General features: G+C 38.3%; 1 protein-coding gene across 2 annotated transcripts in view; it reads left to right on the top strand.

The window, feature by feature from the left end:
* The window catches only part of DDX10 (DEAD-box helicase 10), a 292,846-nt gene that overhangs the window by 54,365 nt on the left and 223,407 nt on the right, over positions 1-15,074 (top strand). For both annotated transcript variants that reach the window (XM_019714905.3, XM_019714904.3), the window contains exons 10-11: positions 11,338-11,439; positions 12,568-12,655. In XM_019714905.3, the coding sequence (XP_019570464.3) occupies positions 11,338-11,439; positions 12,568-12,655 (190 nt within the window). The remainder of the gene's footprint in view (positions 1-11,337; positions 11,440-12,567; positions 12,656-15,074) is intronic.

The raw sequence follows: 15,074 nt of genomic DNA, 5'->3' as shown, positions 1-15,074 counted from the left end.
TTTGTCTGGCTTTGGAATCAGGGTAATGGTGGCCTTGTAAAATGAGTCGGAGCCTTCCATCCTCTTGAATTTTTTAGAATAGCTTGGAGAGGATAGGTTTTAATTCTTCTTTAAATGTTTGGTAAAATTCACCTGTGAAGCAGTCTGGTCCAGGACTTTTGTTTGTGGGTAATTTTTTGATTACTGATTCAATTTTGGTGTAGTAATTGGTCTGTTTAGATTTTCTGTTTCTTCTGGATTCAGTCTTGGAAGATTGTATGTTTTTAGGAATTATTGCTTCCAGATTGTCCAATTGGTTGGCATATAATTGTTTGTAGTATTTTCTTATAGTCCACTGTATTTTGTGGTGTCCATTGTCACTTCTCCTCCTTCATTTCTGACTTTATTTGGTTCCTCTCTTTTTCTTGATGAGTCTGGTTAAAGGTTTATTAATTTTGTTTCTAAAGAACCAGCTCTTGGTTTCATTGATCTTTCATATTGTTTTTTTAAGACTGTTTTGTTCATTTCCGCTCTGATCTTTATTATTTCCTTCCTCTACTCACTTTGGTCTTTGTTTGCTTTTTTTCCCCCAGTTCTTTTAGGTTTTAGATTGTTTACTTGAGATTTTTCTTGTAAATCTGTATTGCTATGAATTTCCCTCTTAGGGCTGCTTTCACTGTGTCCTATAGATTTTGAGTCATTGTGTTTTTGTTTTCATTTGTCTCAAGGTACTTTTTTATTTCTTCCTTGATCTCATTGTTAACCCATTCGTTGTTTAGTAGCATGTTATTTGGCTTCCGTGTGTTTGTGTGTTTTTCAGGTTTTTTTTTTTTCCTTTCTTTTTTTGTAATTGGTTTCTGGTCAGTGAAGAAACTTGGTAGGATTTCAGTCTTAAATTTATTGAGATTTGTATTATGGCCTAACATGTGGCCTGTCTTGGAAAATGTTACATCTGCACTTGAAAAGAATGTATATCCTGCTGCTTTGGGGTGAAATACTCTAATAATATCAATTAAATCCATCTGGTCTAGTGTGTCACTTAAGGCCTTTGTTTCCTTCTTGATTTTTTTTTGTCTGGAAGATCTATCCATTGAATATCAGTGGGATGTTAAAATCCTTTGTTATGACTGTATTACTGTCAATGTTTCCCTTTATTTCAGTTAATACTTGCTTTATGTATTTAGGTGCTCCTGTGTCGGGTGCAGAAATATTTACAAGGGTTATATCCTTCTGTTGGATTGATCTCTTTATCTGTATGAAATGTCCTTCTTTGTCTCTTATTATAGCCTTTGTTTTAAAGTCTGTTTTGTCTGGTATAAGTATTGCTACTCCAGCTTGTTTTTGTTTTATTTCCATTTGCATGACATATGTTTTACCATCCCTTTACTTTAAGTCTGTCTGGGTCTTTTTATCTGAAGTGGGTCTCCTGTAGACAACATGTGTATGGGTCTTGTTTTCTTACCCGTTTAGCTACTCTGTGTTTTTTGATTGGAGCATTTAATCCATTTACATTTGAAGCAATTATTGATAGGTACATAGTTATTGCCATTATATTATTCACACTTATGTTCTCCCCTCCCCCTTCTCCTTAAAGAAGTGTTTTTAACAGTTTTTGTAATACTGGTTTGGTGATCATGAATTACTTTAGCTTTTTCTTACCTGGGAAGCTCATTATTCCTCCTTCAATTTTAAATTATAGTCTTCCTGGGTAGAGTAGTCTTTGTTGTAGTTTCTTACTTTTCATCACTTTAAATGTTTCATGACAATCCCTTCTGGCCTGCAAAGTTTCTGTTGTGGGGTTACAGTCAACATGGTGCAGTAGGGAAATGCTGTGCTTACCTTCTGTCATGACCACATCAAAATTACAACTAAACTACAAAACGACCATCATTGATAATCACCTAAAATCTTGTTCAAGCAAAGCCCTGTAACTAAGGGACTTGTAGAAGAAACCACCTTGAGACTGGTAGGAAGGGCAGAGATAAGAATGGGCTAGTCCCACACCTACATATGACCATTAAAAATTGGGAGGACTGTCTCAGTTGTGGAGGTCTCACCCAGAGGACTGAGACCTTCCAGCCCCATCCCAGCCCAGGGCTCCAATGCCAGGGAGAGAAGTCCCCATGATTTCTGGTTGTAAAAACCAGTGAACATTGTGACTGAAGGAGATGGAGGTGGCTAAAGTCCCAGCTGTTCCTCTTAAAGGGACTACACAAGCACTTACTCACTGACAGAATCACTGGCTTAGACCTGGGGCAGCAGCTGGAAAGGCAGCAGGGACATATGGTGGAGAACTGAGTTGTTTGGCTTAGAACGGGGGCTGCAGTGGCAGCTTTCTTCGAGATGGAGGAGGTCTCAGAGGCCATTGTTTCTTTGTTGAGCCCTCCCTCTTCTCAGCATGCAGGCACAGGTGGCCATCAGATCTTGAGTTTCCATCAAGCTGGCTAAAGTCTCATTCGCATGGTCTGGTAATTCTAGACACTGCCCTGCCCAACTTTCTGGCACATCAAAGCTGCTTCCCGTGGATTTTTTTGTACAAACTGCTTGCCTTAGCTCATGCTGTAGATTTTCTTAGGGTTTCTCAAAGGTTCACAGAACCCAGACAAGCTGCATCTGGCTTGAGCATGTCCTCTACCTCTGGCTGAGCAGCCCTAAGTCTGGCACTAACAGCAGTTGTCTTTGCACTTGGCCTCTCGAGATACTTCTAAGCATGGCATGAGCCGCAGCCATCTGCAGATTTCTTTGTGGTTCCTGCTGGGTGGCCCGGGCTGTGGCAAAACTTGACCTTTAGTGGATCCCCTCCAAGGTGTCCCTGGGGCTGGCATCTCCAATGGCCAGCTTTGAAACAAGCTGGAGAATCGCCCAGCTGCCTTCAAGAACGACACATACGGGTGGGTTGAGCAGGCACCAGAGCCTTGCTGCGGCAGATTCTGTTCTGTTGGGTCATCCCCTGCACCAGAACTCCCATTGTAGTCTCAGCTAGACCTCACAACCAGTGAACCCAAGGGTCAATCCCTCCTATTGATGTGCAAATAGCAACAAAGGCTCAACTACAAAAGGAGAGCACACACAACCCACCCAAGCAACACATCTGGAGTGTGTGGCTCAAGTGACCAGAAAGACTGCGCCACTGAGCCCCACAGCACACCTACTACGTAAGTCCACTCTGCTAAGGCTGGAAGACATAGCCGCCCTACCTAGTACATAGAAACAAACACAGGGAGGCAGCCAAAATGGGGAGACAAGAAACATGTCCCAAATAAAAGAACAGAACAAAGCTTCAGGAAAAAAACTAAACAAAATGGACACAAGCAATCTACCAGACACAGAGTTCCAAACACTGGTTATAAGGATGCTCAATGATCTCAGGAAGAACTTCAACAAAGATAGGAAACATAAAAACAGAGATAGGAAAACAGGAAAAAGAACCAGTCAGAAATAAAGAATACGATAACAGAAATGAATATATTACAGGAAATCAGCAATAGATTAGATGAAGTAGAGAATCGAACCAGTGATGGAGAAAATAAGGTAGTAGAAAACACCCAGCCAGAACAGCAAAAAGGAAAAAAGAATCCAAAACATTGAAGAAAGTTTAAGGGGCCTCCCAGACAACATCAAGCGTACCAATGTTCGGATCACAGGGATACCAGAAGGATAAGAGAGAAAGCAAGGAATTGAAAACCTGTTTGAAGAAATAGTGACATACAACTTCCCTAACCTGATGAATGAAACCGATATACAAGCACAGAGTCCTAAACAAGATGAACCCAAAGAGGCAAACATCAAGATACATCATAATTAAAATGCCAAAGGTTAAAGACAGAAAATCTTAAAAGCAACAAGAGAAAAGCAGTTATCTGCAAAGGAGCCCCCATAAGACTGTTAGCTGATTTCTGAACAGAAATTTTGCAGGCCAGAAAGGATTGGCAAGAAATATTCAAAGTGATGAAAAGCAAGGACCTACAACAAAGATTACCTGGAAAATCTATCATTTAGAATCGAAGAACAGATAAAGGGCTTCCCAGACAAGAAAAAACCTAAAGGAGTTCATCACCACCAAATCAGTATAACAAGGAATCTTAGAAGGACCTCTTTAAAATGAAAAAAATAAAATAACAAATATAAATAATGAAATGGCAATAACTACATAACCTATGAACAATTAGTTTAAATGTAAATGGATTAAATGCTTCAATCAAAAGATAGGGGCCTGAATGGATAAGAAAACAAGACCCTTACGTATGTTGCCTAGAAGAGACTCACTTCATATTGAAAGACACACAAAGACTGAAAGTAAAGGGATGGAAAAAGGTATTTCATGAAAATGTCAACAAACAAATGAATGCTGGTGTAGCAATACTTATACCAGACAAAATAGACTTTCACAAGAAACAAATGAGGACCTATTAATCCCACTTCTGGGTATTTATCCAAAATACCCAGAATGCTACTTCATTCTGGGAGTGTGCTCATCCATATGTTCATTGCAGCATTTTTTACATAAGCCGAGATAAGAAGGCAATCTGGGTGTCACTGAATAGATGAATGGATAAAGAAGAGGTGGTACATACATAAAATGAAATATTAACTCAGCCGTAAAAAAGAAGGAAATCTTGCCATTTGCAACAGCATGGATGGATCTAGAGGGTATAATAAGTCAGACAGTGACGTGTCATATGACTTCACTTATAAGAGGAATCTAAAGAACAAAATAAACAAGCGAAACAGAAACAAACTCATAGATACAGAGAGCATTTTGATGGTTGCCTGACTGGAGAGGAGTTGGGGGTGGGTGAAAAGGGGAAGGGATTAAGAAGTACAAATTCGTTGTTACACAGTAGTCATGGAAATATACGGACTAGCATAAGGAATATAGATAATAACATTGTAATAACTAGGTATAGTGTTATATGGGTACTATTAGATTGGTGCAAAAGTAATTGTGGTTTTTGCAATTTTTAACCTTTTAAACCACAGTTACTTTTGCACCAACCTAATAGATTTATCAGGGTGATAGATTGGAGGGGGGGTTGGGTGATGGGTGAAAAAGATGAAGAGATTAAATACAAATTGGTAGTTACAGAATAGTCATGGGGATGTGAAGTATAGGGAACATAATGTAGTAATAACTATGTATTACTAGTCAGCGGGACCACTTCCTAAATTATATAAATGTCTAACCAGTATGCTATACACTTGAAATTAATATAAAATAATATTGGATGTTAACTTTCATTGAAAAATTTAAAAAGGCAGGGAAAAGAGTAATAATATTGTGATAGCGTGGTACAGTGTCAGATAGTTGCTGGTCTTACCATGGTGATCACTTATTTAGCATAGGGAATATAATCAGTAATGTGGTAATAACCCTATGGTGCTAGGTGGGTACTGTTGAATAACTATGATGTACACCTGAAACTAATATATTGTATGCCAGCTATACTGGAATAAAAATCTTAAAAAATCTGTTGAGAGATCGCTGACAGTCTTATGGTAGCTCTCTTGTAGGTAACTAACTGCTTTTCTCTTGGTGCTTTTAAGATTCTCTGTTTGTCGTTCACCGTTGGCATTTTAATGGTGATGTGTCTTGGTGTTTGCCTGGATTCTTCTTGTTTGGGACTCTCCGCTTCCTGGACTTGTATGTCTATTTCCTTCACCAGGTTAGGGAAGTTTTCAGTCATTATTTCTTCAAATAGGTTCTCAATCCCTTGCTTCATCTCTTCTCCTTCTGGTAGTCTCTATGATGTGAATGTTGTTATGCTTTAATGTTGTCCCACAGGTCCCTTAAACTATCTTCATTGTTTTTTGTTCTTTTTTCTTCTTGTTCTGATTGGGTATTTTATGCTACCTTGTCTTCTAAATCATTGATTCGTTCCTTTGCTTCATCTAATCTGTTGATTCCATTTAGTGTGTTCTTCATTTCAGTCATTGTATTTTTTATTTCTGAGTGGTTCTTTTTTGTGGTTTCTTTGCCCTTCTGTATGCTTACTATCTCTTTGCTGAAGTTCTTAGTAAGTTCATTAATCATCTTTATCACAATCATCCTCACTAAGTTCATTAATCATCCTTCGTGTTTTGAAGTCTGTATTTGTTAGAGTACCTTCGTTTTATTTAGTTCTTTTTCTGGAGTTTCCTCCTGGTTTTTCATTTGGGACATGCATTTTTATTTCCTCGTTTTGGCTCCTTCCCTGTGTTTGATTCTCTGTATTAGGTAGATCTGCTACATCTCCCAGTCTTGGTAGGGTAGCCTTATGTAGTAGGTGTTTTGTGGGGCCCCGTGGTGCAGTGTCCCTTGTCACTTGAGCCAGATGCTCCAGGAGTGTTCCTCGTGTAGGTTGTATTTGCCTTCCTGTTGTAGTTGGGTTTTGATTGCTTTTGGTATGTCAGTGAGTGGGACTGACCCTCAGGCTTACTGGTTATGAGAATTGGCCATGAACACAGTGTATGAGTTGCTATGCGGGGGCTGACCCCATGGAGCAGGATTTGCCCTGATGGGCTCTGGTGCCTTCTGACACCACTCTTTTGGTATGCCGCTTGTGGGGCTAATTGAGTGGTATTCTGTTGTGGTTTGAAGCTGGCCACCAGGGGTGCTGGTTCCTCCTTTTGGGAGGAGTTCGTGTGCAGGCCAAGGTAAGCTGCTGCCTGTGACTGATCCAGGGCTGCGACAAAGTGATCTGTGGTTGGTCGCTACCTGTGCTGGACCTAGAGGTGTGTGGGAGAGGCCACGGTGGGAACTGAGGCTAGCTGTCATCAGTACTAGGACTGTGGCAGCTCAGCGAAAGGCCCAGGCCACCCTGAGGCTCGCTGTCACCAGCTGCCTGTCCATCAGGCTTTCCTGCTGAAAGAGCCTTGTGTAGTATGGGAGTTGGGTGGGGAGGGGGTCTTAAGGAGTCACCATTGTGGAGTGAGTGGTGTTCAACAGGTTAATGCAGATTAAGATTTGATGCTAGTTCTGAGCCAGGAACCACTCTTTAAAAGGCTCAGTGTACACTGAGGCCAGCCACTGCCTGCCTGGGGCCTGAGGACCCCTGAAACTTGTCTAAGAGAGACTATAGGATAAGTCAACACTGGCTGCCTGTAGGCTGGAAAACAGCCTCTGGCGGTGTGTGAGTTGGGTGGGGTGGTATCTCATGGAGTCACCAGTGTGGGGTGAGTGGTGTTCAGCAGGTTAATGTGGAGTCAGATTTGACCCCACTTCTGAGCCTGGGTCCACTCTGCAAAAGTCTCAGAGTACACCAACCTACCTGGGTCCCATAGATCCCAAAGAGTTGTCCAAGAATGACTGCAGCTCATGCTAGCACTGGTTGCTTACCAGCTGTAAAAATGCCTTTGGTGTTCAGCAAGATGGGTGGAGCTGAGTCCTAGGGAGTCTGCCAGGGTGGAGTGAGCAGAGCTCACCAGGCCATTCAAAATTCAGATTTGGCTGTGTGGTGGGGAGAGCTCAACACAGGAAAGATGGCATCCTCCTGCTGGCTACAGGGGAGGAGAGCTTAACACACGGACTATGGCAGCTTTCCCTGCAGTGCTCACCCTGTAGCCACACAACTTAGTCTTTTCCTATATATCTCTGGCACCTCCCGAGCTGCAGTCCCTCCCCTGGAGCACTGGATGTGTGCTCTGTGCACCGGCCCTTTAAGAGGATGCCTGGGTGTCTAGCTACCTTCCATCTTACCTGGACAGATGGAATCCACTCATTTTCACAACCAGATGTTGTGGGGGCTTCTTTTCCAGCACTGGTGGTCTGGGCTGAGGAGCCCAGTTTGGCGCTGGGACCCCTCACTCTTCAGAGGTGACCTCTGCAGCTGAGATATCCCTCTCGATTCTCGACCGCCGCATGTGGGTGTGAGACCAGTTCATTTTGTATCTCCAGCTCTCCTACCAGTCTTGAGGTGGCTTCTTTATGTCCTTAGGTATAGGACTTCTGTTTAGCTAGTCTTTGGATGGTTGTCCAGGTTGACTGCTCTATAATTTATTTCTAAGTTTAATGTGTTCATTGGAGGAGGCAAGCACAGTGTTTACCTACTCTGCCATCTTGACTGGAAACCCCAGCAACTAGGTTTTATTTGCTTCACCTGTTGGTTGCTTCCTTTTAAGTTTGGCAAATCAGTCTAAAATGGAGCTCTTCATAAATTCTAAAGAGCTATATAAATGTAATGTATTAATACTGATAGTGAAAATGAGATTTTTGTTTTGTTCAGATGCAGGGCTTTTTATAGGGTGCCTAGAGTGTCTCTTAATGTGTCTGAACATACAGAGTTTTAAAATGTAGGCCTTATGAAGAACATTTGTTTTTTTTATACATATACTTAGCTTCTGGCCTTGGATGTTGCTTTTGAAATCTAAAAGCTAGCTCATAGGTAAATAAACTATTCTTGTAAGCATTAAAAAAGTAAAACGTCTTATGTCTTTTTTAAAAAGTGCTTTTATTTTTGAAATAAAACCTTACTGGAAATTTTTTGGTATTGGTGTGTGGGAGATAATTTGTGCTTTCCATTGTTTCTGGGAAAAGTTGTCTGTGATGTAAAACAGGTAAAATGTCTAGTGGACTTTTTATTAGATGCTTGCCTTGTGCCATTCGACTTTGGACTTTTTTTCCATTTTTCCTTTGAGAATTTTGTTTTCTAAATTTCAGTGTTCCAGTTTGTCTTAACCTCGTGTATATTCTCTTTTGTATATTAACCTTTGTCTTAACCTTTGTATATTCTCTGTTACCTATACTTTTAAAACTTTTGGCTATGGCCCTCTTGTGACTTTAATCATGACTTTTTCTCCCAGATTCTCCGTGGGAGCATGAATGCGTAGAAAAGATCGATGTAGATTATCAGACTTATTATTTCTGCTTATGAGTCAGTCCGAAGATCAGAGATTTTTAGTGGGTGCCTTTTTGATGTCCCAGAGCTTTCTCTTTACCCCTTTACTACAGTTCTGGCCCTATGTAGACTTGGGGACCTATTTATTTTATCTCTCCATCTCTGAATTTGGATATAGAATATTAAAATGGTTGGTTATTCTTCAACCCACAGATCTCCCTCCTGAACTGTTCCTCTTTGGGCCACACAAAATAAGACTTCTTATGAAGTCTTATGAAGGTAACTGACTTCACCTCAAGAGTCTAGCTGCCTTGAGGGCATTTTAGTAAGTGCACTGTGTAGTGGTCATTATTAACTGATCTCTGTCCTCTTTGACCCTCAGCCTGTCTCTTGGAACCTCAGAAGTTGTGATGTCTCTCAGATATTTTATCTGCTTAGGCTGTTGCCTCACTACTTTATATACTAATAATTTCTGCCTTCACAGATAGTTTAGTCCAACACTGCTCAGGGGGATGCTTTAAATTCATATTTCTTTATAGGAAATGAAGATGAAACATTTGGGTCATACTAGCCTATGTTAAAATACAATGAGGAAGGTATTTGGTACTAGTGTTCCTGTTATGAAACATATTTAGTAAAAGGAATAAATATATGTTTAGCCTTACTCTTTTCTTCCTGTCTAGTACACATGCATTTGGAAAACCTAGAAAAAGCAAATAAGCATGAAAAAGACAAAATTATCCACTGGGCCCTCAACTGCTGCCTTTTCCCTGTGGAAAACTTGACTCTCCCTAATGTTTGATTAATTTCTAATTGTTCTTTAGTTCTCAGCTCTTAGATGTCATTTCCTTAAGGCAGTTTTCTTGATTCCTAGACTACATTTAGTAGAGCTGTCCGTTTTATGTTCACATACTGTATATCTACTGTAACACTCATCCCACTTTATTGTTATTCACTGGTTTTAATGTCTGTCCTTACTAGTCTATAATCTCTGTGACAGCCAGAACAATGTTTTATCACTCTATTTCAGTGCCTGGCACAGTGTGGCCCCTTAATTTTTAAAAATGTATGAATTAACTTAAAACTTAACAGTTTTGATTTATTTTGTACTTTTCTATGTGTTTGTGTAAAAATAAAGACACACACATATTTATATACTTCTGTAAAGGTATTACACTGGTGTTTCACATTATGTGTAGGAGTTGAAATCGACATGTGAGGGAAAAATTGCCATTTCGTCTTTATAGTACAGTACAATAAGTCAACAAAGTCAGTGTTTCCCTTCTCCATTTAGTGATAAAATTCTGCTTCCATACAGTGGTTTTCAATCTCTCTAGTAGAGGCATTCAAGGTCCTTCGGAACCAGACTCTAATGTACCTTTCTAGCAATCATTACTGCTGTTTATATACACTGGCTTTGGTTGAGTTTCTCCTATCTTTATTTCTTTCTAAGTTTGCTTTGTATTTTTCCTTTGTTCATTCTTCCCCTTTGTGATACCTTAGCTTTTTCCTTTCTATCCATTTTCAAGACCCACCTCAAATTCCATCTGCTATGATTCGTTTCTGTTCTTCTGTGGCTGACCCTGAATGGTTTCTTTTCACTTCTCAGTACATGGCATTTTATTGCCCATTGTTGTCCTTTGACATTGACTCATTTACCATGTTGGGGCTTTTTCTTGAATCTCTTGCTTTTGTGTGTGTTTGTCTTTTTTAGTCAACTAGATTGTTAGATTACTGAAGACAGGGATATTCATCTTCTATTTCTTTGTGTCCTTCACTGTTATCCTTGCCATGGTTTCTCAGTAAATAGTTTATTTGGTTAACTATAAAAACTTGCCCCTCGTGTTTTATAGCATGAACCATGAAGAGAGTGCTTTGAGATTACTTTTTCTTTTGTGTCTTTAAAATTTAGTTTCCACAAATACCCAATTCCAGGCTGTTTTACTATTTGCACATAATAGCTGACACTAAGGTATCAGAAATCTGTATTCAAGTAGCACAAGAAGCTTAAGTTTCTGTGGGTGTCTTGTGGCCTGCTTATGTAGAAATTTCTGGTGGTGCAGCACGAAATAAGATTTTCGGTAAGGGAAAAGAAGTACACAGATTGGAGGCAAGTTTTTCACTTGGGTAGAGATCCATTTCTTATAAGTCAGATCCCCAGGAAGAGGATTAGATTTCCTTAATGTACAGGGTTCCACGTTTATTAAATGCCTAATTTTATTACAACATTCTGGTGGCTTGAATGAGAAATTGTCTCCTTGCTATAGGTAGAGAGCTATTTAAGAAATTCTTTTTCATTGATTTGTTTCTTAAGGATCTAGATCTTGCGTTTGTATAGCCTCAAAGTTACTAGGAATTATAACTAGTGATGAAAATTTGAAAAGTGTTCAGAGTCTCAGTTTTCTGTTGTCATAGAAGTTAAAAAAATGGTATTCCTAATATTTACTAATTAGGTGAACTTACATATTACCTATTCATCAAACTGTTAATATATATAACACAGATTGCATTGATGTGGAAGAGATTTTGTTTGTTTTTTGTTTAGGTATAAAGAGGATGGTGAAGCCTTATTAATTTTGCTCCCCTCGGAAGAAAAAGGGATGGTGCAGCAGCTTCTCCAGAAGAAAGTGCCTGTGAAGGAAATCAAGTGAGAACTACTTGGTGTCTTGATGTTATTGTTAGGATAACGAAGGCATGAAATTATTGTGTTAATTATGTATACCTGATACCCTCCTCACTCTAATCTATTCTGCTGTCTGGTTTGTGATTTTTTAGTTTTTAATTTTTTCAGAAGACTGTTAGTGGAAAAAGAGAACTTATTGGTCTTAGGCGGCACTGATGGTTGAAAGGATTAAACGTCTTGGATAAAATTTTTTAGGGTTGTCTGTCCATTTCAGAGGGTTTTGCTCCTATGTCATTGAAGATATTTAGATTGAGTGTCAGCAGAATGGATCAGTCTCACTTGTATTTGGGCCTTTGAAACACCCTGGCTTTTATTTGGAGGAATATAATTGGGAAGGTTGTTTAATTGGGCTGGCATGGGTAAGGGTTTAGATGAAACAAGATTGGCTATGAGTTGGTAATTGTTGAGTCTGAGTGAAAATTTTCTGCTTTTGTATATTTTGAATTTTTTTTTTTTACAATTATAAAAAGTAAAAACCACCTTATACATTACCACTTATCATCATCACCCCAGCTTTTCAGGAACAAAGCAGTTCAGTCTAAAATCAGGAAAACCTAGACCCTTGTAAGAATTTCATTCTTTCCTGTAGCCTTCCTGGGCAGAATTTAAGTAAGAATTCTTTTTTATATTATGCCTAGTATCCAGATAAGGAAGACAATATTAATATCCCTTGGCTAATTGTTTGTTTGAAGTTGGCTTTATGATATTTGGCTGAAAAACAGGAATACACAAATGACATTAGATTTCATTTATTCCATTTCATTGATAATCCATCTCCCATGAGAGGCTACTTTCTAGCTTTATAGACTTAAGTACCAATGCTAATTGTGGTGTTAGCCTTAGTATCTTTCGCTCACTCAGCATGGGATGTTTAGAAAAGATGTTTGATCTTTCATTTTTTCCCCTTATTTCCTCTCTTGCATTATTCATTATGCAAGAGAGTCAAATTTTTGTCTAGTGTAATTTTAATCTAATCTGGCTCATAGATAAGAAATAATGTTACAGATTTTAAAATACTGAGGAAAATAGTGTACTATTTTCAGTTTCTAAAATTGAGATGTCTTAATTAACCTTTATCTTTTTGTTACAAAGAATCAACCCAGAAAAACTTATAGATGTCCAGAAAAAATTGGAATCATTTTTAGCTCAAGATCAAGATTTAAAAGAAAGAGCTCAAAGGGTAAGTTATTTTTGAATTGGGTACCTTCATGGAATAGAGCACATAATAAAGTTAAATATCGTCATTTTCTGCTACCTCTAGTAGGTTGCATGGCAATGCTTCAGATAGGGTTTCCAGGTGGGAATTCCCACCTGTTCTCAGGAATTTTTTTCGCTTTCCCCTTCCCGAATCCCGAGATATAAACTGTTTTCTGTTCTCCATGATGAATCATTTCCACAAAGTGACAGCCGATTATACCAACCACCTGGGTTCAAGGAGCCAATTTTCCCAATTTCCCAACCAACTTTTCTCGGGATTTGGGAACGGAAGAGTGAAAAAAATTCCGAGAACTGATGGGAATTCCCATCCAGAAACCCTAGCGATAAATAGTAAAATGTCTAAGATACATTGTGAGTAATACGTTTATTTCCCATTGTGGGTATTACTGGGTTGAAGGAGCCTATTTTCCCGATTTCCCGACCAACTTTTCTCAGGATTCGGGAATGGTAAAGCGAAAAAGATTCCTGAGAACGGGCGGGAATTCCTGCCTGGAAACCCTAGCTTCAGATATTCAAGTAGTATAATTTTCAGATAAGTTTAGCTTCTTCTTTAACTTTAAAAAAATTATATATTTCTTATAGTAACCTGGGAAAATGTTTATTACTTGTCCATAGAAAATATTCTTAAAGATGATTTTTAAGTGCATAGTGGCCTGATTTCTAATATACTTGAAAAAGTTATCAACTTTTGGTTTCTTCATTAAAGTTACTATGACGCCTGACTGCACTTTCTTGACTATAAGACTAGTCTTAATCAGTATTTCTTCTTATATTAGGTTAAATTTCTAGAAAGCATAATACTTACTAACTTGTCTTTAGGAATGAGATTGTTATCTATAAATGTGACTTAATGTTCCTAAATTACTTTTCTGGACTTAGAAATCCTCTTGATTAGCAAATACACAAGGACGTGTCATTTTTAGTTAAACTTATTTGTTTTAGTTCTTAGAGTACCCAGCAATAGATTCTTTAGGAAAGGAAGATCTGAAATTAATGTTCATTGTGCTTACAGCTGTCCAGTCTTTGAATTGACAAGTATTTGAATCCCTGTTATAAAGCTCTTCATTTTCACCACATATATTTTATATTTTTATTATATTTTACTTATATTGTAGTTATGAGATCTACATATGCCATTTACATCTGCACTTACCATAACACATCAACAGTGAGTGAGTAGGGATCCAGAAATTGGGTTTTATTTCAGCAGACAGATGAAGTGGGAGGAAGAAAATAGAGGGATATGGAAAAAGCATCCTAAGTAGATAGAAGATTATGGGCAGAAAAACAGTAGTCAGGGTTTTATATTTTGGTTTTGAAATTTAATATTTTCAGCAAAGCAGATTTAAAGAGAAGACCTTACATTTAAAAAAATTAACTTATGTGTTTTCAAGTTATTGCTGTGCTTAAAATAACATGATGAAAACTAAAAGTTGAATGCTTATTATGTGCTATGTACTTAGCCATGACATGACTCTTATGTGACAGTTTGTGCACTATTTTAATCTTCCCAACAACCTATGAGGTAGGTGGTACTGATTTGATTCTATAGATAAGTAACTAATACCTTGAGAAAATTAAAAATTGTCCAGGGTCATGGAGCTATTAAGTGGCAGACCTGAGATTCAAATTCAGATCTGACTTTCTTCAGAACTTACATGATACCTCAGGAGAAATTAATTCCACAATAAAAGAAAACCAAGTAATGAACTATACAAAGTTGGACTTTTATAAGTTCATTTAATCTGAAATCTAATGAAAAGGGCCTTTAAACAAAATTTGGTGGGGGGGGCATATATTTGGGCTTGTAAACATTTGTGTGCATGTTTTGTCAGGCAGACATACTTTAAGCTGGAAGTTAAATCTTTGTTCTAGAAGTTTTGGAAATAGTCTGCCCATTTTAAAATAATATATATGAATTCTGTTATGTTGTAACTTACTGCATATCTAGACAGTCAGTTATGAATCAGGAAATATGAAACATTGGAAGGATATTGTTTCACTGGTTTGTGCATGCAACAAATGAGCCTTCCAGAACAAAGATTATAGAATAGCACATTGAAATAAATGATGTGATTTATTGGGTTTCATGCATGGTTTAGCAGACTCACTAACTGTATTGCCAGCAGCAGCAAGCTATCTAGTTTCATAGAAGTGATTTTCTAGTGTTTTATTATAATCTGAATAGAACAAGGACGATAAGCAACTGTGATGATTTCTCATGGGTGATTGTAGGGGAAAAATTATCCTTGAACTGGAGCCATTCATTGTTCATACCTTGGTAGACAGGGAAAATAGTTTGGAGATTAATGTAAATGGTTTGAAGAAAGGATTTTAGTATAAAGTCAGAGAAAATGTGAAGTTTAGAAATACAGAAATGG

Source organism: Rhinolophus sinicus, chromosome 14, assembly GCF_057876585.1.
Source record: "Rhinolophus sinicus isolate RSI-liver-muscle chromosome 14, RSI-T2T, whole genome shotgun sequence".
Lineage (NCBI taxonomy): Eukaryota > Metazoa > Chordata > Mammalia > Chiroptera > Rhinolophidae > Rhinolophus > Rhinolophus sinicus.
This window is presented reverse-complemented; position numbering and strand designations above follow the sequence as displayed.